General features: G+C 40.4%; 1 protein-coding gene across 1 annotated transcript in view; it reads right to left on the bottom strand.

Moving 5' to 3' along the window:
• LOC109912437 (centrosomal protein of 72 kDa) overlaps positions 1 to 25,545 on the bottom strand; it is a 69,109-nt gene that overhangs the window by 6,055 nt on the left and 37,509 nt on the right. Inside the window, exons 3-8 of the mRNA XM_048609941.1 lie at positions 20,951 to 21,154; positions 18,374 to 18,678; positions 17,168 to 17,321; positions 15,726 to 15,931; positions 11,689 to 11,809; positions 11,073 to 11,184 (exon numbers count right to left, since the gene is read on the bottom strand). Of these exons, the coding sequence (XP_048465898.1) occupies positions 11,073 to 11,184; positions 11,689 to 11,809; positions 15,726 to 15,931; positions 17,168 to 17,321; positions 18,374 to 18,640 (860 nt within the window). The 5' untranslated portion in view covers positions 18,641 to 18,678; positions 20,951 to 21,154. The remainder of the gene's footprint in view (positions 1 to 11,072; positions 11,185 to 11,688; positions 11,810 to 15,725; positions 15,932 to 17,167; positions 17,322 to 18,373; positions 18,679 to 20,950; positions 21,155 to 25,545) is intronic.

Consider the following 25,545-nt stretch of genomic DNA (forward strand, 5'->3'; position numbering starts at 1 on the left):
CACAATGTGAATTTAACACGGCCAATCCACCTAACCTGCACATCTTTGGACTGTGGGAGGGAACTGGAGCACCTGGAGGAAACCCACGAGGAGAATGTGCAAAGTCCACACAGTTGCCCAAAGCTGGAATCGAACTCAGGTCCCTGGCACTGAGAGAGAAATTACATTTTTGTTTACGCAATATACTAGCTGATTTCAGGGCAGTAAAGTATGCACTTTTCCTGAAATTGTTTCTATTCTTCCTTCCCCTTCATTCCTTTTCTATTTCTTTCCGTTTGTTTTCCACATTTTTCTTGTCTCTCTCTTGCTGTTCATTCTTTCTGGATCATATTCACAGTTTCCTCCTCCATCTACATCTCTCCCAATATTCTGACTCTTTGCTGTTGTACAGGTACTTAATTTCTATCTTCAATTTTCCAACTGAATTATTCAAAGACAGAGGTCAAAATATTTTGGAAGTAGTTGCTAGCATTAGGAGGGAGGAGGTGATGTGGAAGGTACTGTAACATACGCTGCTAAGAAAGGAACTTTGGAGTGGACATCAGTGCAGGTGTGGTGGGAGGAAGTAGGCAGATGATGTCTTGTGTTGGATCGAAAAGGAGATATGGGATACAGTGTGGATGGGTTTGGTAGGGAAAAGGGTGTAGGGCCTTGGAAGCATTCTGCTAGATCTTGTAGATTTTTGCGAGGAGGTTGGCTTTCTAATTTGTACTTATGGATTCTAGTCTACTGGAGGATGAGGATGAAGTAACCTTCATAACATGCACATAATCAAAAACTCAATACAATTATCACCATTATATTTCTAGTATAGGCACTGAATGAAAGCATGCACCAGTTCAGTGAGTGTTTATTTACATCTACCCCAGCTGTATTTTTCAGCTGTTTTATCATAGATGAAATAATCTACTTAGATGATATCATCTTTTCTGGAACAGGTAAGTGTGCAATTACCACTGCTCATTGAGCAGCCAATTGTGAGTAGAGTACTCGGGAGCAAAGAGAAAGGCTTGCATTGCACTTTTAACAATCTCAGAATGTCCAAACCACTTCACAGCCAATGAGGTATTTACTGTAGTCGTCACTGTTGTAACACAGGAAACACAGCAGCCAATCTGTGTACAAGTTTGCAAACAGCTGATAATAATCAGATGGTCTATTTCAAAGTTGGGTTAAGAAGGGCTCCTGTGGTACAGTGGTAGTGTCCCTACCCATGGATTGGGAGGCCCGGGTTCAAGTCCCACCTGCTCCAGAGGTGTGTAATAACATCACTGAACAGGTTTATTAGAAAAAAACTAGAAGAGTTGGGTTAAGAAGGGCTCTTGTGGTCCAGTGATAGTCTCCCTACCTCTGAGCCAGCAGACCTGGGTTTCAAGACCCACCTGCTCCTGTGTTTGTGTCATAACTTCTCTGAATAGGTTGATTAGAAAATACACATATATAAGAAAGAAAAAATGAATTTGGGGGAGGTGATGGCCTGCTGGCTTGTTATTCCAGAGCTCCAGTTGTATTCTGGGGGCCTGAGTTCGATTCCCACCTTGCTGGAATTCAAGTTCATTTTGGGGCTCTCTTGTGGCAGAGTGGTCGTACCACTGGACCAGAGAGGCCTGGGTTCAAGTCCCACCTGCTCCAGACATGTGTAATAACATCAACAAACGGACTGATCAGAAAGATCGGTTAATTAAATTAAAAAAAAGTAGGATTAAGGGATAAATGTTCACCAGGACATCGGGGAGCACTCTCTTTTTCTTCTTTGAAAGTGCAATGAGATTTTTCAGAAAACACAGTTTAAAATCTCACTGGAGAGATAGGCCTCACCTGTGTGGCTGCTTCATTCAATTCAAAGTTTCATAATGGGTTGTTCTCACTTTCTTTCTGCTTAGTTAAGGCGTTATCAATTCCGAGAACTGTACTTTTAAAATCAACAGAGGGTAATGATTGGAGGAGTTTTATTATATTTACCTTGGCAACGTATGTTTTGTTCAAAGTTTGTGCCTATTACTATTAATTCCTGGCTGAGTCCTTGCAAATTAACTGAGATTAAAAACGACAAGAGCAGATTTAGAAGGGACTGGATAGATGTATATAAAATATCAAGAAGGTTACTAATAGATAGTTTGACAGAGTAGGGGGGGCCAATGGGCACGTTGGTAAACTACACATGAGGGAAAAGGTTTATGTTTCTACGATGCCTTTCATGACTTTAGAATGCTCCAAAGTTCTTTACAGACAAGTAAATATTTTTGAAGTATAGTCTCTGTTGTAATCGAAACCGGGCAGCTAATTTCTGAACAGTGAGCTGTCACAAAAGCAATATGATAGTGTCCAGATCATCTGTTTTTGTAATATTTGTTGATAGATATATATTGGCTAGAACACTAGTGATAACTTCCATGCTCTTCTTCAAAATATTGGGATCTTTTATGTCCACCTCAGAAAGTAGATGGAAGCATAGTCCAACAGCTCATCTGAAAAATGACACCTCCAATAATGCAGTAGTCCTTCAGTACTGGAGTATCAGCCTGGATACTTGTGTTCAGGTCGGGAGGAGGACTCAAATCCACAATCTTGTAACTCAAAGGTAAAGTGATTCCAAGTGAGCCATGACTGACAAGAGCAGGAATAAGGTAGATGATAGACAGTTTCTACTTTGCCCAGAGAGGACTAAACCTCTGGATTGTGTGAAGAGCTTGTATTGTTAGTGACAGTAAACTTTGTGCCTCAAAAGGGAAATGAAGTAGTTCTTGGCTGGGCCAGTGAGAGCAAAAATCATTTAAAGATTAAGTTAAGCATGATCAATGTGGTCTTCTGAACCGGTTGTGATCACCTGAAGAGGTTGGAGATGAATTTTTGAGTCTTCACCACCACTACTACCTTTCCAAATCTTGGAAAAGGAGTCAGGGTGGAGGGAAGGAATAAAAGGAGGGAGACACAGTTTCAGGCGATGGGATCTTAGAGAAAGGCAAGAAAAGATGAAGATAAAATTCGATAGGATTAACAGCATAATCTGAAAAAATGCATTTGATAAACAAAAGCCAGGCATTTATCTATTTGATAATTGCCTTTTTAATATCAAAATAACCTTTGTCAGTGATGTACTATGCAGAATGACTTAGTACCAAGCAAAAAATTATGGGAGGTTCAGTATTAACATCATGTCTTACAGATTGGTAGGTAACAGACTGGTGCCTACAATTTTCGAGAAGGCATATCTGGAGTCAGAAGCTCAGAGCAAAGTAGATTGCTTGTCTATTCCCCTGGTTAAGAATTTTTTTTTCTTTATTCTTGCATAGGACACAGGTGTCGCTGGCAAAGCCAGAGTTGTCATCCGTCCCGTGTTGCCCTTGAACCGATTTGTCTCAATGCCATTTCAGAGGCAGCAGAGTCTCAACCACATTCGCTATGGGTCTGCAATTGCCAAACCAGGTGAAGACAGATGTCCTTCCCTAAAGGATATTAGTGAACCACATGCTTTTTAGGACAACTGGCATGGTTTCATGGTGACCATTAGGTTAGTTTTTAATTCCAGATTTTTTACTGAATTCAAATTTCACCATCTGACATGGTGGGATTTGAACCTATGTCCTCTATTAAGCTAGAGTTCTGCATTACCACTATGGCACCGTCTTGGTTGTTGTGAGGAGGGAATGCAGGAGAAATTACTGGTATTGTTTCTTTAATACAAGAAAAATGATCAGAACTAGTAAGATGGAACAGATCAATTAGAAAATAGTTGTTTCCATGGTAGAGGTCCTATAAGTTATCATAAGCAGGTTACTCTTGACTCCTAGTAATAATCATGTACAACACCTACTACTGAGTTATTCTATTCAGGGTACAGAATTAGCTTACTGCAAATGGTAATGTGAGAGCTGACGCAAATTTATCCATCAATGGTATTAAAAGCATGAAGAGTCATTAGCATTTCAATATTGAATTAGCACGCTGAAGTACATTTTCAGCATTCTTTGGAACTAACTCTCTAACCACATAGCAATTCTAAAATATTGTGAAAGAAGCCCTGGATACTGCAAACAATTTGTTGAGAGTTCATAACATCTACTTGCCTAGTTCTACATGATTCAAAGCCATTGCTGCTCTTAGACAATCATCAAGAGCACTGCCACATGAATATCTTAACTTCAGTGTGCAAGTATCGATAAATGAAAAGGATCTTGCTGGGTTCAACACTTGCAGATTTGTATATGTATTGCGTATTGGCAGTTTACTGGTAAAGTGCTCACTTATGCACTCTATTAACAATGCTAAATCTGTTCTCAAAATACTCAATGGACTATACCAATTGGTTGGACTTTCCCTAGAAAAGCTAAGTTTTTGCAAGGCGTAGCCATGTAAATATATGGTATTTATTCTGACAGAATTTTTATGAAGCTAGATTTCAATTTCTAATCTATTATTTTTCAATATTTGTATTTTAAAGATATCAGTTCGCTGCAAAATTTCCCTCAATTGCTATGTGAAGTGCAGCCACAGAGAGGAAAGATGGTCAGAACGTCAGGAAAATACTAAATGTTCCATTGGCAATCCCACATGAATATTTATACTCCTCCAAATGGGTCCTCAGATTAAAATTTCACTTATAAGACTTGTAGATAAGCAGAGGAACCTGGGGATCTTAGAGAATGAAACACTGAGTTCAGAAGCGTTCAGATGAGGCCACAGAGCAGTACAGCACAGGAACAGGCCCTTCGGCACAGCATGTCTGTGCTGACCATGATGCCATTCTAAACTAACCCCATCTGCTTCCACATAGTCTGTATCCCTCTATTGCCTGCCTATTCACGTGTCTCAATGCCTCTTAAACACTGTTATCACATCTGCTTCTACCACCTCAACTGGCAGTGCATTCCAGGCACCTGTAAATAAAAAACTTTCCTTGCACATCTTGTTTAAATTTTTCCCCTCTCACTGTAAACCTATTATTTAGTGTTTAATACTAGTATTTAATATTTCCTAGTATTTAATATTTCCACCCTGGGGGAAAGACTATGAATCCACCCTCTCCATGACTCTCATCATTTTAAATCCTGCTAACAGGTCACCCCTCAGCCTTCAAAGTGCTAATGAAAACAATCCAAGTTTGTCCAATCTCTCCTTACAGCTTATATGGTTTTGAAGGAAAGGGCATATAAAACCTAATTGCCAAGGTTTTTGTGCATGCCACTTACCCACCTGTTTTAATTTTACCAGTGGCAGGAAGAGTCTTATGCTTTTGGTCCACATGATGCCATTGTAAGACAACTAATGCTTTCACCATTGGAATTTAGCTAAAGGCAGCAGAGGCCCAAGCCAAATATCCAACCTGGCAACCCTCCTCGGTGGGTTGGTGGTGATGGTTTTTGGGTAGGATGGGGTTGGGGGGTTTCTCTCCTCAACCAGACTCTTTAAGCCCAACTAAGGGGCCTCCCACCCCATGGTCAAATCCATTTCCCACCAGGATTCCATTTGCTCCCACCAGCCCCTCTACACCAGCCTTCGAGCAATGCCTTGATCAATTATAGTCAGCTTGCCTGGTTAAAATTTAAACCACCTTGGCAATTACCTGTGAGTTATCAGTTAATTGGCACATTTTCCACGGCAACAACTCTACCAGAATCCATTTGGCAAGCAAACAGCACTCTCCTCTCACATAACATAAATATTGTTTTATCTTTACATTGGGATTCTTGTGATTTTAAAAAAATGCATTCATGCTATATGGGCTTTGTCGACTAGACCAGCATTTATTTCCCATCCTTAATTGCCCTTGAGAAGATGGCAATGAGATGTTTTCTTGAATTGCTGCAGCCCATTTAGTGTAGATACACCCACAATACGGATAGGGAGGGAGCTTCAGGATTTTGACCCAGAAACACTGAAGGAATAGCAATATGCTTTCAAGCTAGGATGGCGAGTAGCAGAGGGGAACTTGCGGGTGGTGATGTCCCCAGTTAACTGCTGCCCTTGTCCTTCTGGGTTGTAACGGTTGTGGTTTTGAAAGGTGCACTCCAAGGATCATTTATGAATTGCTGCAGTGCATCTTGTAGATGGTACACACTGTTGCTACTGTGCATTGGTGTTGGAGTAAGTAAATGTTTATGGATATGGTGCAGGTCAAGTGGCCTTCCTACTCTGGGTTGCTGTGAAGCTTCTTGAGTGCTGTTAGATCAGCATTCATCCAGGTAAGTGAAGGACATTTGATCTCAGTCCTAATTTCTGCCTTATAGATTGTGGACAGGCTTTGGGGAGTCAAGATGGTGAGTTATTTGATGCAGGCTTCCTTCTCTGACTACTTTTCTGGCCATGGTATTTATGTGACTAGTTCAGTTCAATTTCTGGTCAATGGTAGCCTCCACGATGTCATCGTAAGGTGTTTAGCAATGGCGATGCCACCGAATGTCAATGGACGATGGTTAGATTCTCTCTCGTGAGATGATCATTCATTCAATTTATGTGCATCCCTCAGAGAGTACAACAGCCATATCTCCTGGGGCGGGGGCATGGGATGGAGGTGTGGGTGGAGAAGACAAATAACAAATGGATAACCTTAAGGTGGTGAAATATTTGGTAACAACACAATGGAGTGCTCGCTGCAGAGAGTGAAATGCTGGTGGTTGAGGTGAGTGTGGGAGTTGAGAGAAGTTGGGGAGGGAGACATTGCTGTTTCCCTTACTACTTCCACAGGTCCAGTGGGGGCAGGATTAGACCAGATGTAACAGTTCTGACAGTGAGCGGGACCAATGGGAATAGCTGATTGGTGAGCAAGTCCTGGTGGATATTTCCAAATTATTACTTTGTAAGTATTTGTTCAAGCAGGGGTAGGGACTTATTTGGTTTATTTATTTTAAAAAAAAGTCTCTTAAAGTTTCTAACCCTTAAAGATTCAGTTTAAAAAAAAGCAAAGTCAGTGGAGTGGTATGCTCCCCCTGTCACATGTTGGAGATGAGGGAGCAATTGAACATCCCTGGCAACTATATCTGCAGGAAATATGTCCTGCTGCAGCTCCTCTCAGACTGCATTAGTCAGTTGGAGCAGAAATTGTACATGGTTAGGAGGTATAGATTGTGTAGATAGTAGCTTCAGGAAGGTGGTCACACCACAGGTTCAGTCAGGTAGATAATCACCAGGAGAGGCAGGCAGGTAGTGCAGGTGTCTCCTGTGGCTATCCCCCTCTCAAATAAGTATACTGCTTTAGATACTGTTGAGGGAGATAACTTCTCAGGGGAAAATAGCAGCAGCAGTCAGGTCTGTGGCACCATGACCGTTTCTGCTGCAAAGCAAGGTATCACAAAGTCCAAGCGAGCAATTATAATCGGGAACACCAGTCAGGGGCACAGACAGGTATTTCTGTGGCACTGTGAGAGTCTCCAGGAAGGTGTGATGCCTCCCTGGTGCCAGGGTCTAGGACGTCACAGAGTGGTTGCAGCAAATTCTTAAAGGGGAGCATGAGCAGCCAGTGGTCATTGTACACATTGGTACCAATGACACAGATAGGAAAAAGGGCCGAGTCCTGCAGAGTGTACGTAGACAGTTAGGCAGGAGTTTAAAAAGCAGGACCTCAAGGGTAGTAATCTCTGGATTACTCCCAGTGCCATGTTTTAGTGAGAGTAGGAAAAGGAGGATAGTGCAGATGAATGCATGGCTGAGGGGCTGGTGCAGGGGGCAGGGATTCAGATAATTTGGATAATTGAGATCTTTTCTGGGGCAGTGGTGACCTGTATAAGAGGAACAAGCTGCACCTGAACTGGAGGAGGACCCAATATCCTGGCGGGAAGATTTGCTAGAGCTACTTGGGAGGATTTAAGTTAGTCTGGCGGGGGTTTGGGACCCTAAACAGTTGTGAGATAAAATAGAAGGTTGAGGCTAGCACAGAACCTAAAGAGAGCAAGTTAAGTAAACAAGGCAGGTAGGTAACAGCACAGCAGGGAACGAGGGAAGACCAATGAATTATGCTGCATTTATTTCAATACAAGAGGCCTCACAGCTAAGGCAGGTGAACTCAGGGCACGGATGGGTACATGGGACTGGGGTGTCATGGCTATTACAGGGAGTGGTGTTTTTGATTAGGGAAAATATCACGGCAGTACTTAGAGAGGATATTCCTAGTGGATCATCCAATGAGGCTATATAGGTGGAACTGAGAAAGAAGAAGTGGATGATCACTTGGATGGAATTGTACTATAGGCCCCTCAATAGTCAGTGGGAAATTGAGGAGCAAGTATGGAGGAGATTACAGCTGTAAGATTAATAGGTTTGTAATAATAGGGGATTTTAACTTTACAAATATAGACTGGCACTGCCATAGGTCAAAGGCTTGGATGGGTAGAATTTGTTAGATGTGTTCAGAAAAAAATTCTCAATCATTATGTAGATGGCCCTAGTCAAGAAGGGGCAAAACTCGACCTCCTCTTGGGAATTAGGGCAGGGCAAGTGGCTGAGATGTTAGTGGGAACAACACTTTCGGACCAGTGACCATTACTCTATTAGTTTCAAAATAGTTATGGAAAAGGATAGGTGTGGTCCACAAGTTAAAGTTCTAACTGGGGCAAGGCCAGTTTGATGGTATTAGACAAGAACTTTCAAAAGTTGATTGTGGGCAGGCTATTCACAGATAAAGGGACATTTCATAAGTGGGAGGCTTTCCAAAGCAAGATAATGAGAATTCAGGGCCAGCATGTGCCTGTTAGTGTGAAGGGCAAGTTTGGCAGGAATAGAGAACACTGGATGACTAGAAATATAGAGGCCCTAGTCAAGAAAAAGAAGGAAGCATATGTCAAGTATAGGTAACTGGGATTAACTGAATCTCTTGAGTATAGGGGGTGTAGGAGTACACTTAAGAGGGAAGCCAGGAGGGCTCAAAGGGGATATGAGATAGCTTTGGCAGACAAGGTAAAGCAAAATCCAAAAGAGATTTTGCAAGTATATTAAGGGCAAAAGAGTAACTAGGGAGAGACCAGGGCCCCTTAAAGGTCAACGGGTTCATCTGAGTGTGGAGTTACAGGAGATGGGTGAGGCTCTAAATGAACACTTCTCACCAGTATTTACTGTGGAGAAAGACATGGAATGATAGGGAACTTGGTGAATAACGATATCTTGAAAAAAGTCCACATTATGGAAAAGGGGGTCTTAAAACATATGAAGGTAGATAAATCCCTGGGCCTGATCTAGTCTGTCCCAGGACATTGTCGGAAACTAGAGGAGAAATTGCGGGGAGCCTAGTGCAGATATTTGTATCATCAGCAGTCACTGGTGATTTGCTGGAAGACTGGAGGGTGGCTGATGTGCCATTATTTAAGAAAGGCTGCAAGGAAAAGCCAGGGAATTACAGACTGGTGAGGCTAACATCAGTGGTGGGTAAGTTGTTGGAGGGGATTCCGAGAGACAGGATCTTCATGCGTTTGGGGAAAAAAAAAGGACTGATTAAGGATAGTCAGCATTACTAGATGCATGGGAAATCATGTCTCACAAATTTGATTGAGTTTTTTGAAGAGGTGACAAAGAAGATAAATGAAGGCAGTGTAGTAGACACTGTCTACATGGACTTTAGCAAGGTACCGCATGGTAGACTGTTTAGTAAGGTTAAATCACATGGGATCCAGGGAGAGATCGCCACTTGGATACATAATTGGCTTGACAGTAGGAGACGTGGTGGTGGAAGGTTGTTTCTCAGACTGGAGGCCTGTAATCAGCAGTGTGCCGCAAGTATCGGTGCTAGGTCTACTGTTGTTTGTCATTTGTGTAAATGATTTGGTTGAGAATATAGGGGTCATGATTAGTAAGTTTGTGGATGACACCAAAATTGGTGGTATAATGGACAGTGAAGAAGGTTATCTAAGAATACAATGCTATCTTGACCAATTGGGCCTGTGGGCTGAAGAATGGCAGATGGAGTTTAATTCAGATAAATGCAAGATGTAGCATTTTGGTGAGATAAACCAGGGCAGGACTTACACAGTTTATGGTAGGCCGCTAGGGAGTGTTGTCAAACAGAGAGATTTTGGGATGCAGATACATGGTTCCTGGAAAGTGGCATCACAGGCAGAAGGTGGTGAAGACGACGTTTGGCACACATGCCTTCATCGGTCAGAGCATCAAGTACAGGAGTTGGGGTGTCATGTTACAGCTGTACAAGACATTGGCAAAGCCACATTTGGAGTACTGTGCACAATTCTGGTCACCCTGCTACAGGAAGAATGTTACTAAACTGGAGAGGGTGCAAAAAGGATTTACAAGGATGTAACCAAGATCGGAAGGTTTGAGTTATAAGGAGAGGCTCGTTAGGCTGGGACTTTTTTCCCTGAACAGGAGGTGCCTGAGGGGCGACCTTATGGAGGTTTATAAAATCACGAGTGTCACAAATGAGGTGAATAGCCAAAGTCTTTTCCCCAGAGTATGGGAGTCCAAAACAAGAGGACACAGGTTTAAGGCGAGAGTGGAAAGATTTAAAAGGGACCTAAGGGGCAACTTCTTCACACAGAGGCTGGTGCATAAATGGAATGAGCTGCCAGAGGAAATGGAGGATGCAGATACAATTACAATATTTAAAAGACATTTGGAAGGGAAAATGGATAGGAAAACTTTGGAGGGATATGGGATAAATGCCTGTTTCCATATTGTACACCTGTATGGCTCTATGACCTATGGAATCCCTCTGTGTCACCACTTGCCTGTCTCCATATAATGGATTAGACCTTATTTTGCTCCTGGAAAGAAGGCAGTAGATTAAATATTTATAATCCCTCCAAGGCTTGAGGGATCTAAATGGGATTGAGGTAGATGCTCATTAAGAGGATTTCTTCCACATGTCATGATGGGGAGGGGGAGTACTGGTCCCTAGAGAAAATCGGATGATGCACTGATGTTAAAGGACATAGTGAAGAGTGGGAAAGTTAGTGTGGAGATGTCGTCGCAAAAGGCAAGCCATCATATTATGCAAATTTCCCCAAGACAAAGGATGCAATCCGACGCTCACTTTTGGAAAAGATTTGGAAAAGGTCACTTTCCTTCGGTACATTAACAGGATTCAAAATGGTTGCGATTGCAAATGAATGCCCTGCTCAAACTGCCGTTACCTGTGGCTTTCCTGGAGCTTGTCAACCAGGTCCTGGACTTTGGTGTAACACTGGGCTTTGTGCTTCAAATTATCGATCTCACATTGCAACTTCTGGTTGTGGTTCTGCAGCTCTAAATATGCAAAAACAGAAATTACACGTTACAGTTTAATACATCATCTGGAACATGCCACTTCTGTTGGTGCAGCACTGGATTGTGGGGAGTTCTGGACTTGAGCTCAAGATTGACTGATTCAAGAATAAGAGTCTGATCAATTGACCATAGATTAGCCAGGATGCACAAAGATAAGGAACATTTAACGATCGCAAATGACTCTTCTGCTAGTTATAAAACCTCCAATAAAGCCACCTGAGGTCACCTGAATTCTCTGGATGGAAGAAAAAGGTTACCTAATCCCTGTGAACCTGTGTTAATACATTTGTTACATTTGAATTCTTTTCCTAACTTTTTGGTGCAGCAATGTCAAGGTTTAGGCACTGTGCAGTTTGCAAACTGGTTAGTTTTTAATCATAAAACAAGCTTTCCCTTTCAAAGTACACATTATTTCACAAAGTCTACACATTCAAAGCATACTAATTTACTGAGTTAACAAAAGGCTCTTACAGACGAACTCACCTTCAACTTGCTGGTTTTTGGAACTGGATGTGTTAAGTGCTTTTTGTTCAAGTTTTATCAGGTGGTTCTGCAAATGATTTTTCTCATCCAAAGTCTGACCTAAACAATCCTTCAGCATTTCCTGTTAAAGCAAAGCTAGGGTAAATCAGAACACATGGAAAAGTTTGTGACAAGGGTAAAACAGCCAAAAAACATTTACTTATGCAACAACTCTCCAAGATCTTATTAAATTATATTCACCAATAGAAAGCTGCTGATAATGTTTCACATGGTGCAGTCTAAGAGACAGAGCATTCATCATTTATGACACCATCAGGCTGCTTGGTCTATCACAAAAAAATTCAAAAATTTGCCAATATTAAACTATGGCTCTGTCCAATAATATTTCTACCGAGGTTAATTCAATTCTGCGGAAGGGTCACCAGACCGAAACGTTAACTCTGATTTTTTCTTCACAGATGCTGCCAGACCAGCTGAGCTTTTCCAGCAATTTCTGTTTTTGTTCCTGCTTTACAGCATCCACAGTTCTTTTGGTTTTTAATTCAATTTCTTGTTTTTTGTCTTGATACATATTCTTTACACTCTTATAAGTTTTAAAAAAAAACTGAGAAATCTCAACGTTACCAGGTATTGTTACCCTTCTTTTATCAATAATACACCCAATGCTTTTCTACACATGCCCAGGCATCCTTGCATTTGTTCAAGCCTCTTAACAATAACATCAGCTACTCCTAGGAAAACAGTGCTATCGTTGTGGAGCGATGTTATTGGTAGGACTGCAACACTAGTGTACAATTATATAATGTCTTTAACTTTCTAAACTGTCATAAAGCACCACTTAGGAGTATAATCAGACAGAATTTGCAAGGAAGGAGATAATAGGAGAGTGACTCAAAAACTTGATTAAGAGTTAACAATATCTTACACGAAAGGAGGTAGGAGAGTAAAATAGGTTTGAGGATGGATTTCCAGATCTTATGATCTGGTCAGCTGAAAGTAACAATTACCAATGGTGGAATGAATGGAATGGGAGATATACAACAGGCTAGAACTGGAGGAACACAGAGCTCCTGGAGGGTTGTCAGGCTACAGAAGGTTAATAAGTTATTGAGGACTAAGACTGTGGAAGGCTTTAAACACAAGTATGAGAATTTTAAATGTGTGGATGGAACAGCACATAGGGCTCAAGGGTGATAAGAAACCAGGACTTGGTCTCGGACTTTCATTTCTAGGCCTGGAGCACAGGGACAGGACACTTCATGACCCCTCACATCTGATCTGTGAAAACATGGCCAAGAAAGTCAGATTTTGTTCTGGGAGTGTGGTGGGGGACCCTGGAAGGTAGATGGGGCGAATTTAACAAGGGTAGAACATGGAAGAGCAGTCAGGACAGTGATGGAATAGTTGTATTTGAAAATTAGGTAAGAATGGATGAGAATTTCAGCAGAAGATAGGGCCAGGCAGAGGTCTAAGATATTAGTGGGTGAACTTGCTCTTATGAATCAGGTCAGAATCCCGGATTACTGTGGAGATTTTTGATTTGTAATTCCAACAGCTGTTTTTAAAAAAGGCACATACAGCCAAATACAGCTATGAATGTAAATTAAATGACTGTCTGGAGAGAGAGAGCAACCCACAGACTGTCACACCTACAGGTTCAAGGGCAACTTCAAACAACAACCCTTCAAGGCAGCTAGCAGTGGCAGCAGTGGGGTGCAGCAGACTGGACTGTGATTTTGAGAGAATACAAAGATAATGAGGGGCTGATGACTCATTGCTCAATAGCAAGCCACCCCTTGTGATTATGTCCCAAACTGCAGACACTTTGCATTTTCCTCTTTTGAAGAGCACACAAGAATAGATGTTAAAAATAAAAATAAAAGGACTGCAGGTGCTGTAAATCAGAAACAGAAACAGAAATTGCTGGAAAAGCTCAGCAGGTTTGGAAGCATCTGTGGAGAGAAATCAGAGTTAACATTTTAACATTGGGTCGGGTGACAGTTTCAACTGTGTGCAAGTGTGCTAGATGGGCTGAACATTTTCATATGCACCAGCCTGGGTTAGAGTATTAGAATGCTGTAAAGGTCACAGTCAAAAAACTATCCTCTGGGAACCCCTGTTTTGCAGGTAAAAACCCTCTCTAACTCTGGGCACTAGAACTTAGCTAGCTAGCAGCTAGATGAATGGAAAACAGGATAACGAAACTCCCTCAGTCTGGATACTGAAATTCAATCACATTTGAAAGGAATCAGAACTACAGAATCTCCACAAATTTGAAAAGCTAAGGTTTTTGAACCAACTGTTCAATTAGTAAAGTCAACACTACTGGCAACCTCCACTTTAATTACAGCAAAGTTCAACAATTTGCTCTTTGCAAACAATTCACAGTCAGACCTGTATATTTTAATTTTTTTTAATCTTTGTGGACTCACATTTAGTTTTAATCTGTGTCTGTGTTCTGTTAGTAATGGGGGTGGGCCAGTGTTCGTTAGCTCAGTTAGCTGGCGACTGGTTTGCAATGCAGAGTGACACCAACAGTGTAGGTTCAATTCCTGAGCTGGGTGAGGCCAGCATGAAGGTCTCATCTTGTTGATCTTTACTTGAGGTTTGGTGACCCTCATGTTAAACCATTACCAGCTGCCTCCTTCTAATGACAGAGCAATCCTACGGTACTCTGGGACTACGGTGACTTTTACTTTATCTGCTAGTTATTAATAAACACGCTCTTTGTTAACTCAAAAAAGCCTTGTTAAATTGGCTCCTATTAAAATATAAGCTCATTTGGGTCTCGCAGAAAGTTTTCCACAAGGGAAGGGATCCGTTTTTAAATTAACATTGTTGCAACAAAAACAGGAGGTGAGTGAATAAAGAAGGGGAGCCAGTTCATCTTCCCCAACCCAGGGGCTTACCAATTTGAGATATCCCGCCTGGAACTGTTAACACATTGCAGACCTTTGTATAGGGTCTGGGCATAATGTTTGTGATGCTGAGAATATAGGGTTGGAAGTTCAGTTCAACATTAATTGGCTACCAGGTTGTGAACAATCTGCTTTAGGCTGAGACAATGGTCTGGGGTGGATACAGAATCACTGATGAGGCAAAGTTTTTGCAAAGGCTAAAGATGAAGGCTTTGATTTTCCCAATTTGCAAGGAATACTAACTTCATTAATAAACTTCCTTCTGTTATCAGCCACTAATTCAGGACTCTTTTTGGGCCTAGGTGAATCTCACTAGAGATGAATCTTAGGACTGTTGGCAATTCTGCTACAGAGATAATTGTTTGTATCATAAAAATGTTAATACTGACACCAGTTGGATATTCGTGTGCAATTTTCTTTTAGGTTGTGTTTTTCTGAATCAAACTCTAAATTGTTCAACTATTAGTACCCATCAATATCTTTAATGTGGCTATATTTGCGAGGCGCTAAAGGGAATACATTGAAGATAGGTATTACTAAGTTCAAATTCCCCTGAACATGGAAAATGAAAAGTTCATTTAATTGACATGCTAAAGATGATTAATGGAATTAATGCAATTGATTGAGATAAACTATTTCCTCTTGTGGAGGATTCCAGAACAAGGGTGTTTACCCTTAAAATCAGAGCTTGGCTGTTCAGGGGTTCTGAATGAAGTATCTCGTCACATAATGAATAGTGGAAATGTGAAACATTCTCCTGAAAAAAAAAACTGTTGAAACTAGGCTAAAACTGAGACTAATTACTTTTGTTAGGAAAGGATATGAACAGCTACCGAACCAAGACAGGCACATGGATTTAAGTACAAACCAGCTATGTACTAATTGAATGGAAGAACAAGCTCAACAGGGGGCATGGCTTCTGCCTAATCTCATGATGTTCTGCAAAGTGGACCAATTCAATCCAAAGAAAATTCAATAATTAGAAGAGTGGTCTAAAAACTTGAAACATAATCTCAATACCTAAAAATTACAATGCTCTAGGTCCTGTTGAAAAAATTCCTCTTTACACAATCTGTCTTTCACAGATGTTGGTTGAATTAATGAATGACCTGTTCCTACCATGTCTCTTTGAGCTTGTGACAGTTGCACAGATAGCTTTTGGAATTCTTCTGTATACTGTTGTTTCTGCTGACAAAGGCAGTTTTCCAAAGTCTCATTCTTCGCTTTTAAATCGTTTATTCCCTCCTGAAGTTTCTTGGTTTCTTTTGGCTGGTTTTCGAGTGCCACTTGCTGTTGAATGTCACACATCATTCTTCTTGCTTGTTCTATTTAAACAATATCATTAATGTCAATAGCAAAACATACTACTTTAACACCCTGTTTTCCATACAGCAGAGAGCATAAAATAAATATATAATTTATGCTGCTTATTCTGTATAACAGTTTCTAACGAACAGCACAGTTAAAAACCTCTGTGTGAAATAGATTCCTGGAAATGAGAAACACTTATGTTCAAAATAGTATTACTGTAAAAAGATGGGTTCTATTGGAAGAGGTAGGTCAGATTGTTGATTTAGATTGTGAAGGCAATACTAAACGACACTAAGATGCTCTGGACCATAGGGAGGTATGAAAGAAGTGAGAAGAGAGTAGAGAAAAAGAGGAGGGGAAGGGGTTCCAAATGCTTTGATGAAGCTACTTGATAGAGCATCAGAACGCAGCTTCACAATGAATCTTGTAGATTGACATTTCATCTCAACCTGGTGACTGAACCAAAGAAATTTGATACTGCATAACACTGTGCAAACTACTGTTTCTTAATTGCAGATCTTGTAACCGACGTGAAAGCTATGACGACAAAGCCACTTCATAATTAATTTGTGATCAATGTCACGGGGTGGGTTTCCTACGGTAATGCAAAGCCTAAAATAGAAACTCACCAAACAGCTGAAAACCAATAAGATATTCTGTTTATTCTTTTTAACCCATTATGTCAACAAGGAAGAGAGTTTTAATTTACCCTCATTGCGAAAAATGAGAAAGATATTGGTTTCATTCCTGGACGATACTCAATACTCCTTAAGATTCTGTTTCAAAAAAAATTTATGATAAGTAGGATTTGCACTTATATAGAGTTTTGCATGACTTCTGCTCATCCCAGTGTGCTTCATTGATAGTGAAGCATCTTTGAAACATCATGATTGAGTTGTGGAATAAATACTGGCCAAAACACCAGGGAGGCCTCTCCTGATCTTCAAAATTGTACCATTGGATCTCTTCTGTTCTACCGAGGGCAGATATCTAACCTAAATGATGGCACGTCCAAAAGTAAAGCATTCCCTTAAGTACTGCACTCAAGCACCAGGCTATGCCCAAGTATCTGGAGTGGAACTGGAGACCAAAATACTCTGACCGAGAGTTGGGAGTGCTGCTCACTGAACTACAGCTGACTCTGAAGGTAAATGGAGAAAATAGGCTCACAAGCATCTTATTATTAAACAACAACACATTCATCCTTTGAAAATCTATACATTTATGAAAGAAAACTGCAAAGTACTCACTCAGAAAATTTTCATTACAATGAAGAGACTTAAATCCATTCCAATATCTGTCAACTAGATCTAGAAAATTATCCATGAGGTTTGGATTTGAGATTTTTGCACCAACTGCACCACACTCATTAGGTAGTAAGTCAGTGGACATGGATTGAAATGTCTGTAAAATGGAAATCATACACCAGATAGAAAAAGTGAAAATTTGAGATTTGACTGTTTTCACAATCCCACAAAATACATCAGCTGCTGTCAAGCATATTGCAGCATTTGCTCAAGCTACCAAATGGCAAAATAATGTGTCCGTTGCTGACAATAATAGTGTGTCTTTGTTAAAGGAAGAAAATTATCCTCAAAGCATTTACTGAAAACATTAAGTCAATCCATTGCCAGTTATCACCCCCATAATGTGGGAAAAAAGACATTCAGTATCGTCTGCAAAGGACAGATTTACTATGATTATGTATTTCTCTCTCATTCAGGAAAAGTCTTCACATAGGACAAACTTGAGCAAGATGGACATGTCAGGGTTTGCATCAGGCTGCACTGTGTTGGATGGACACCACCATTCAATGCCACTGTAGCAGGCTATGATATTTAGTGCATCCTGCCTACCCGTGGATAATGTACGGTTCTGTCTGTTCAAATGCAGGATTTCCCCTTTGACACAGGTAGGATGCCAACAACAGAGTGGATAACTGTTTTCAAGCATGCACTTGAATGATATGCCTCACTCTGGAAGTTTTAAAATAACAACTATTTTCTGAATTAGCTTTTCCCTGCACTGATGTAGAAGAACACTGGTGTCCCTTAGATAACTGTGTTGGAAGCTGTATCTTTTTATAAAAAAGGCAAAATGCTGCAAAAATGTGATTGGAAAGTTTTAAGCCAGTAACCTTGACAAAATTAAATCAGGAGCATCTGATGATTTCAGCACCTTGATTCTACTAGTAAATAATATTTAAAACAGAAATAGAAAATGCTAGAAGACACGCAGGAACTGATGTAGCATTTGTGGAGGGAGAGAAACAGTTAACTTTTCAGTCTACAGTTGTGCCTTATCTACTGACAGTTTTCCAGCATTTTCTGTTTCTTTTTTCCTCAGGCTTCTGGTATCCACAGCGGTTTTCCTTTGCTTAAATTCACAAAACTATCAGTTTACCCTCCACTTGCCCTCTCCTTCACTCATCTCTTGTGTTGAGTACAGCAACTCACCTCACAGCCTTCAGGGGCAGTAATGTTTCTCTTTCTGTCATCACAACCAGATTTCAGAGGTGTAGGATGCCTTCTGATATGTGGCTCCCCTGTTCGATTGGAATGAGAGACTGGCACTGTTGGGGCTACTGAGGATTGTCCACCCAGCAGTTTTAGCATCTCTGTAGCATGACCTTGTGCCAACCTGATGGGTTGGTCCCCAGCTTTTTCCTTCTCTCCATTCACCTCATTGGCCGGAAAGGAACCAGTGAAGGTGCAAGATGCCATCGAATTGGCTGAGTGATGTCCCGGTATCTGTGAGGTGCCTGTAGGGAATATCATACATTACAAAGAACTTCCATTTCAGTAATACTTTAGGATGGTCTAAAACCCAGTTCAGTTGTCTTTGAAGTGTAGTCATTGTTGAACTGTAGTCAAATGCAGCACCACTAATTCTCATGAATCAAGCCCTGATGACCCTAACAAGATAAATGACAACATTTTTTGATGCTGGCTGAAGGACAAATGTTGACTAGGACAGCACAGAGAACTCACCTACTCTTCATTCAACAGTGCCATGGGATCTTCCACATCCACCTGAGAAGGAAGATGGGTCTAGAGTTTCATGAAAAAATTGTAATGGAGGGAAAAATGACATGATGGAGGTGAAAATGGGCAGCCTCTGTGGCGGAGATGATATGCAGTCAGTAAGTTCAAGGTTTTGAAGTAAATTGTTCACCCTGTAGCAGTGTTGGGAAGCAAAATTGAATTACTGGCAAAATGCAATAAATAAGTTTAGTATTTAGCTGGAGGAAATCATAGCTCAATTGAAACAAGTCATAAGGTATCAGAGGCAGTGGAGAGGTCAACAGGGTTGGTGGAGGTAGAGCTAGGTGCAATCAGCTTAATGTGGAAGGTAACACAGAAGAACATCAGATAGTGCTCTTGTTATCGAATAAATTCCCTGAATGAAATCTACGGGCAGCAGAAAGACATGTATACATTGTGATATATCTTTCCAACATTACAGTTAAAAAAGGTGAGAATACTACAGTGCATTGCTCCCAGCAGGAGGATCAATGTATTGTGAGGCCATCAAAAGCCAGCAGGGGGTGCTCTTGTACAGCTAGCCTTTTGTGTAAGCATGGCCTCAATGTTAGTTGTATTCCATTCTAATCATTAGAAACCTGAGGGGACCTTTGTGACTTCTCTCTGCCCTCCAACTTAAGTCTGCAAAAGCCAACCACTATTATGTACCTTAGCACAGAAAATGCAACGAGAAGGCAACAGAACAGTGGGATTGGTTTTGATTTTGAATTTCTGTAAAAAAGAGGCATCATGGCTGAACAATCTGCTTTTGTCTTGCAAACATCTGTGTTCAAACTGACCTTGGGGATTAAAAGTATCAATTGATTGCTGCCCTTTTAAGGTCCACCATATTCACAGCTGTTAAAATCTGATGAGGAATATAGCACTTTTGCTGAACAATTAATGGGCTTGTGGCAAAGTGGCAATGTCCCTACCTCTGGGACAGAAAATCTGGGTTCCACTTGCCTTGGTGGTAGAAGTGACCAAGCAGGTTGATTAAATTAAATTTTAATTGGTGGAAATTATTTCCAATCTGCGAGTTGTTAAGTCATAGTACCCATATGGGCTGTTTTTAATTTTGTCCATTTTGATTTTATGATTTTGCCAAAACAGTATAGCACTTTTGACTCTATAACTCAAAGAGCTGTCCGAGAGTTTTTTTTTTATACTGCAGTTTACAAATTATCACACAAAAGCAAACTGCTGTGGACTCTCAGAATTAAAAATGAAAACAGAAAATGTTGAAAATAATCAGCAGGTCAGACAGCATTGGTAGAAAGAAAAAGAAAATGTAATGTTTCAAGCTTCAACTTCCATCAGAATTGGAAAATGTTAGGGATTTAACAGGTTTTAAGCAAGTACAGAGACAAGGAAAGGCAAGGAAGGGGATCGGGAGGAAGACCAAAATGGTGGGGGGGTGGTCTGTGACAGTGTAGAAGGCAGGAGAGGTTCAATGACAAAACGAATGATGGTACAAGGTAAACAGACCAAGCAACATCACCCAATTTGTCAATCTCTAATGCCTTCAACCATGTCACATACCTTTCTTTTGTTCTCTTTGTTCCTCCCTCCTTCACCACCCTTGTACACGCTTAAAACCTGTTAAGTCTCTAACTTTCCCCAGCTGTAGACAAAGATCTTTCATTTGAAACATTAACTCTCTTTTCTTCTCCACAGATACTGCCTGACCTTCTGAGAATTTCTCAAATTTTGTGATTCTCCTGTAGATTAATAAAAACATGAATCCTGCGATGGTGTGATGTGCCATTTAAACTTTACACAGCTCTCTCTCAAAAAAGCTCTATCGACTAACAATGCACAATCACACTGATGATCTAACTCAGTGCATCTCTTTCAGCCATATATTATACAATGACAATGATGTCTCACTCATTAGATGAATGATCTGAATGCACCTGGGGACAACATGAGGACTAGGTGAAAGATTCTGTGTCTTTTATCGCCTGTGTCATTTTGTACAGAGCTTGTGATATCAGAACAGTACACTACCTGGGTGTGGAGTGAAGTGTGCACGGGAGGTGACCCTATGATAAGCCTCAGCTTCATCTTGAAACTTCAAGTTGGGATCGACTGCAGGGGACTCCTGGGTTTTACCTTCTGCAAAGGTTACTCGGCCACATCTTGTGGTGATCTCTGTGCCACCTGGAAGGGCAAGAGATCGTGGAGAGGAAGCACTGGGTAATGCTGAATGTTCTGGGTAAAAAAGTACAAAAGGAAAATCCTCAGTTAAAGCATACAGGGTAAAATTAATTGTCCACTGTAGAGACATGAATAGGCCATCATAATAACATTCAAATTGCAAGCAGCAGTAGACTATTTGGACCCTTGAGCCTGCTTGGCCATTCACGAACATTCCTGTTCAACCCCAAATCCCCTGTCTAACAGGAGGCTACCTACATCTGTCTTACAAACTTCAATGACCCTCCTCCATCATTTTCCGAGGGAGAGTTCTAAAGTTGCTCAACTGTCTGAGAGAAAAGAATTCTCCTCATTTCCGTCTTAAAAGAGATTCCTTCAATCCCTAATTCCAACTCACCCATAAGAGAAACACCTTTGCCATGCCCACATTGTTATGACCATTCAGGATCTTGTACAATTCAATCATGTCATCTCTCGCTCTGTTAAACTGCAATAGAAACAAGCCCAGCCTGTCCAGTCTATCATCATATGACAACTACATCATTCTAGGTATCAATCTAGTAAACCTCCTCCGAACCACCTTTGATGCTTTCATATTCTTCCTTCAATAAGGAGACAAAAATGAACAATAAATCGGTACAAGTGAAGCATAACATCCTTACCTTCATGTTCAATTCATCTCATAATATAATTTAACATCCCGTTAGCTTTTTTGATCATGCGGTGTACCTGCATACTAACTTTCTGTGACGTGTGCACCAGAACACCTAAATCCCTCGGCACCTCATAATTCTGCAGTCATTCTCTATTTAAGTAATATTCTGCTTTTTTATTTTTCCTGTCAAAGTGAACAACTTCACATTTTGCCAAATAACACTCCATCTGCTAGACTGTCTGCAACTTTCTTACGTCTTCTTCGTAATATTACTTTCCCACCTACCTTGGTGTGATCTGCAAAGATATCATGTCCACTTCAAGTTTGTCTAATCAATTAAATTATGGCTGACATATACCTAAACTCCATTTACTTACCTGCATGTACCTCCTAAGCCCTACAAACTAAGATCTATCAATTTCAGGTTTGAAAATGTGAAAGTTTTAATTAACTCAGCCACTTTTCTGGTCGTCTGGAATTCTCTAGTACTCTGTAGTGAAATTGGGAAGCAGTATTTCATACAATGTGGACAAATTCTAGATTTTGGATATCTCAACAATAGCTTTCATTAGCCATTGCCAATAACAAACCAAACTGCAAAAATGCAACATATCAGGCCTTAAGTGCATGAACTCTTCATTCTCAATCTCGGAATCCAAAGCAGTTAATACATTTAAAAAAAAAGTTTCCATTGCTGGTTCCCAAATAATAGCATAATTTCCAGAATAGAAACTTAGCATTTGAATTCCACCAGAGGGCACTTGAGCATAATTTCAATCATAATATTTGTGTGTAGCTCCTTTCTGTTTGTAAATGCAGTGAAGCAACATTACTACTGAAATGGGATTAAGGGTGGGATTCACTACACAATATTTGAGCAAATCTTCACATTCAACCAATTTTCAAATGTTCAACCACTTTAGTCACCGTGTCCAAAACTGATGGAAAAATTTCAAGTCACACTCAGGAATCTGAAACACAATTTCCTCTTGAATGTTAGCATCCTTTTAGTTAGATAAGGGTGACAGAAGTAATAATAAGTCTCTCTTTTAAGTGCCCATTACATCATGAACCAAATTTGATCATTCTGATGCTATGCTACACTAGTGCAGCAAAATCTCTCATGGGAATGTTTCAATACAAGTTCAAAATGATTGGGATGTTAAAATAATTTATTCATTAGCTTTGATTTAGACAAAGTACAGGGCAACGGACTGAACTAGGAATAACTGCTAATTTAAGCCCTTTGGGCATCTTCTGCCATTCAAATAGACCACAGATGATCTGCATCTCAACTCCTTTTACTCACCTTTGGTTCATAGCTTACAATCTGATTGACAGCTCCAACTGTCCCAGCCTTTTGAAGAAAGAGTTCCAGATTTCTGCTCAAGTATGAAGAAAATATTCCTTTCCAAATGGCTGGCTCTAATTTCTGATGCCTCCTCATCTGGATTCCACACAGAAGAAACTGTCCTTGTGTCTACCTTAACAAATCATTTTAAATACCTCGGCTAGGTCAAACACAATTTTATGTACTCAAGGGAATAAAAATCAAGTTTAGGCAACTTGTTCTCATATTTCAACCCTCTAAGCCTGGCATTCTTCTGGTGAACCAACAGTGCTCCAACAGAAGGCCCTAAGAGCCAGAACTCTTCTTCCTCTCCACAGCTATTGCCAGACCAGCTGGACATTGACACCACTTTGTTTTTATTTCAGATTTCCAGCATCCGTAGCATTTTAATTTTATCATTATATCCTCTCTATGTTGTGGTTCCTGACACTGAACGTAGTAATGCACTTCCAAACTGCACGGACCATTACAATAGATCTCAAGATTAAAATTACACTAGAACATTGAATACTGATTTTTGAATCAATTTTGACATCTAAACTGTACACCATTGAGCTTACATAAACCAGAAAACTCAGGCTTATTATGTTAAATTATCTAGGCTGCAGGGAAGAGAATAGTGAGTAGTGGGAGGGAAAACACTGTCAAACTAGGGCTTATTAAAAGGGGACAAAATTAAAATAAAGGTGCTTTAAGTGGTGGGACTGGAGAAACTGGGACTGTACTCCTGAGGGCATAGAAGGTTAAGGGAAGATTTAATAGGCATTTCATTTTGATATGAAACCACAGTTAAATCAATTCTAGATCTAGCACAAGTGAAGTAATATGTGGTAAACTGAAGGATGTACTAACAATTGATTAGGTTTTGGTTTGAAGAGCGGAGCAGAGTGCTAATTTACAATCTGGATTTACATTTTGCTATTAACATCTGGCGTGCGATTCAGAGATTTTCTGACATGTTTTGCATGCTTCTCAGTTAGGTCAACAAGTGATTTGGCTGAGTGTGTACCTGTTAACAATAGGAGACTCCTAAACCCCGACGTCCCAAATTGCAGGGACGTCACAGAAGAACCGGGAAGACTGGTTAAGGGAGACAGACCAGACTATGGGTCTCCTGGAATAGGGCGGTATTGAATGTGAAACAAACAAAAGAAGGTAAGGAGATAGCCTGATGGAATGTAGAGGTGTTGGATGGAGAATGAGTGTGTACAAAAGTGTGACAGTTCTCAAAGAGCACAAGCATCAAGACTGACAAGCAATAATTCTTCAGAACATCAAGAGCGATCACAGTCTTGAGGAGGCAGAAATTCATTTAACCTTCTCTCCTTTAACTCCTCCTTAGAAAATCAATTTCTTCTTATTTGCATTTTGGTCAACTTCACAGAAAGATAAACTTATTGAAAGCTAATAAACTGTCAAACAAAGGCTAGGATTTCCCCTTTGTGTAAACAACCCCTACAGGGTTGAATCAATGAGAGAGTTTTGGAGCTTAGTTAAGCCCGGTCATTTGTGCAGCTTTTTTTTGTTGATACAGTTGCGAATGACCTCCTTTTGAATGCTTGTCAGAGCTCCAAGATTACTATGTCTGTGTCCTTAAAGCACAACTTCCAGTGGTAGATTAGGTAATTCTGCAGACTTTCTTTAATGCTAACGGAAAGTATTTTAAATCCTCCAAAACATCAGTGGTAAATGAACTATATAACACAGGAAACTACATCCTATTTCACAATTAAATAAATTAACAATAAAACAGCATACAGCAGCGATACTTGTCGCTAACATTTTGCTTGGATAAATTTCAAAGTCACTGATCTGCAATCTCCACATATGCCCAATGTTTCAAAAATTAACATTTAATGACGGGGTGATTCATATCCTGTATGTTAAAAATCAACTTTAATGACATTACAGTTTTGCGTAACTTTTAATGATTGAAGGTTTGGACTGTAGCTTTCCAACAGCCATAGAGAGTCATACAACATGGAAACAGTTTGTTTGGTCCAACTCGTCCATGCCGAACAGGTATCCTAAATTATTCTGCGCTTTTCCTGCGCTTGGCCGATATTCCTCTAAACCTTTCCTATTCATGTACCTATTCAAATGTTTTTGAAATGTTGTAATCGTACCTGCCTCTATCACTTCCTCTGGCTGCTCATTCCATACATGCACCATCATTTGTGTGAAAAAGCTGCCCCTCAAGTCCCTTTTAAATCTTTCCCCTCTCACCTTAAACCTATGCCCTCTAGTTTTTGACTGCCCATCTTGGCTATTCAACTTATCCATGCCCCTGATGATTTTTAATAAATCTCTTTAAGGTCAAACCTCAGCCTCCGACAATCCATGGAGGCAAGTCCCAGCCTATCGTTATAACACAAATCCTCCAGACCAGGTAACATCCTTGTGAATTTTTTCTGTATCCTTTCTAGTGTCACTACATCC

Source organism: Rhincodon typus, chromosome 2 (assembly GCF_021869965.1).
Source record: "Rhincodon typus isolate 14 chromosome 2, sRhiTyp1.1, whole genome shotgun sequence".
Lineage (NCBI taxonomy): Eukaryota > Metazoa > Chordata > Chondrichthyes > Orectolobiformes > Rhincodontidae > Rhincodon > Rhincodon typus.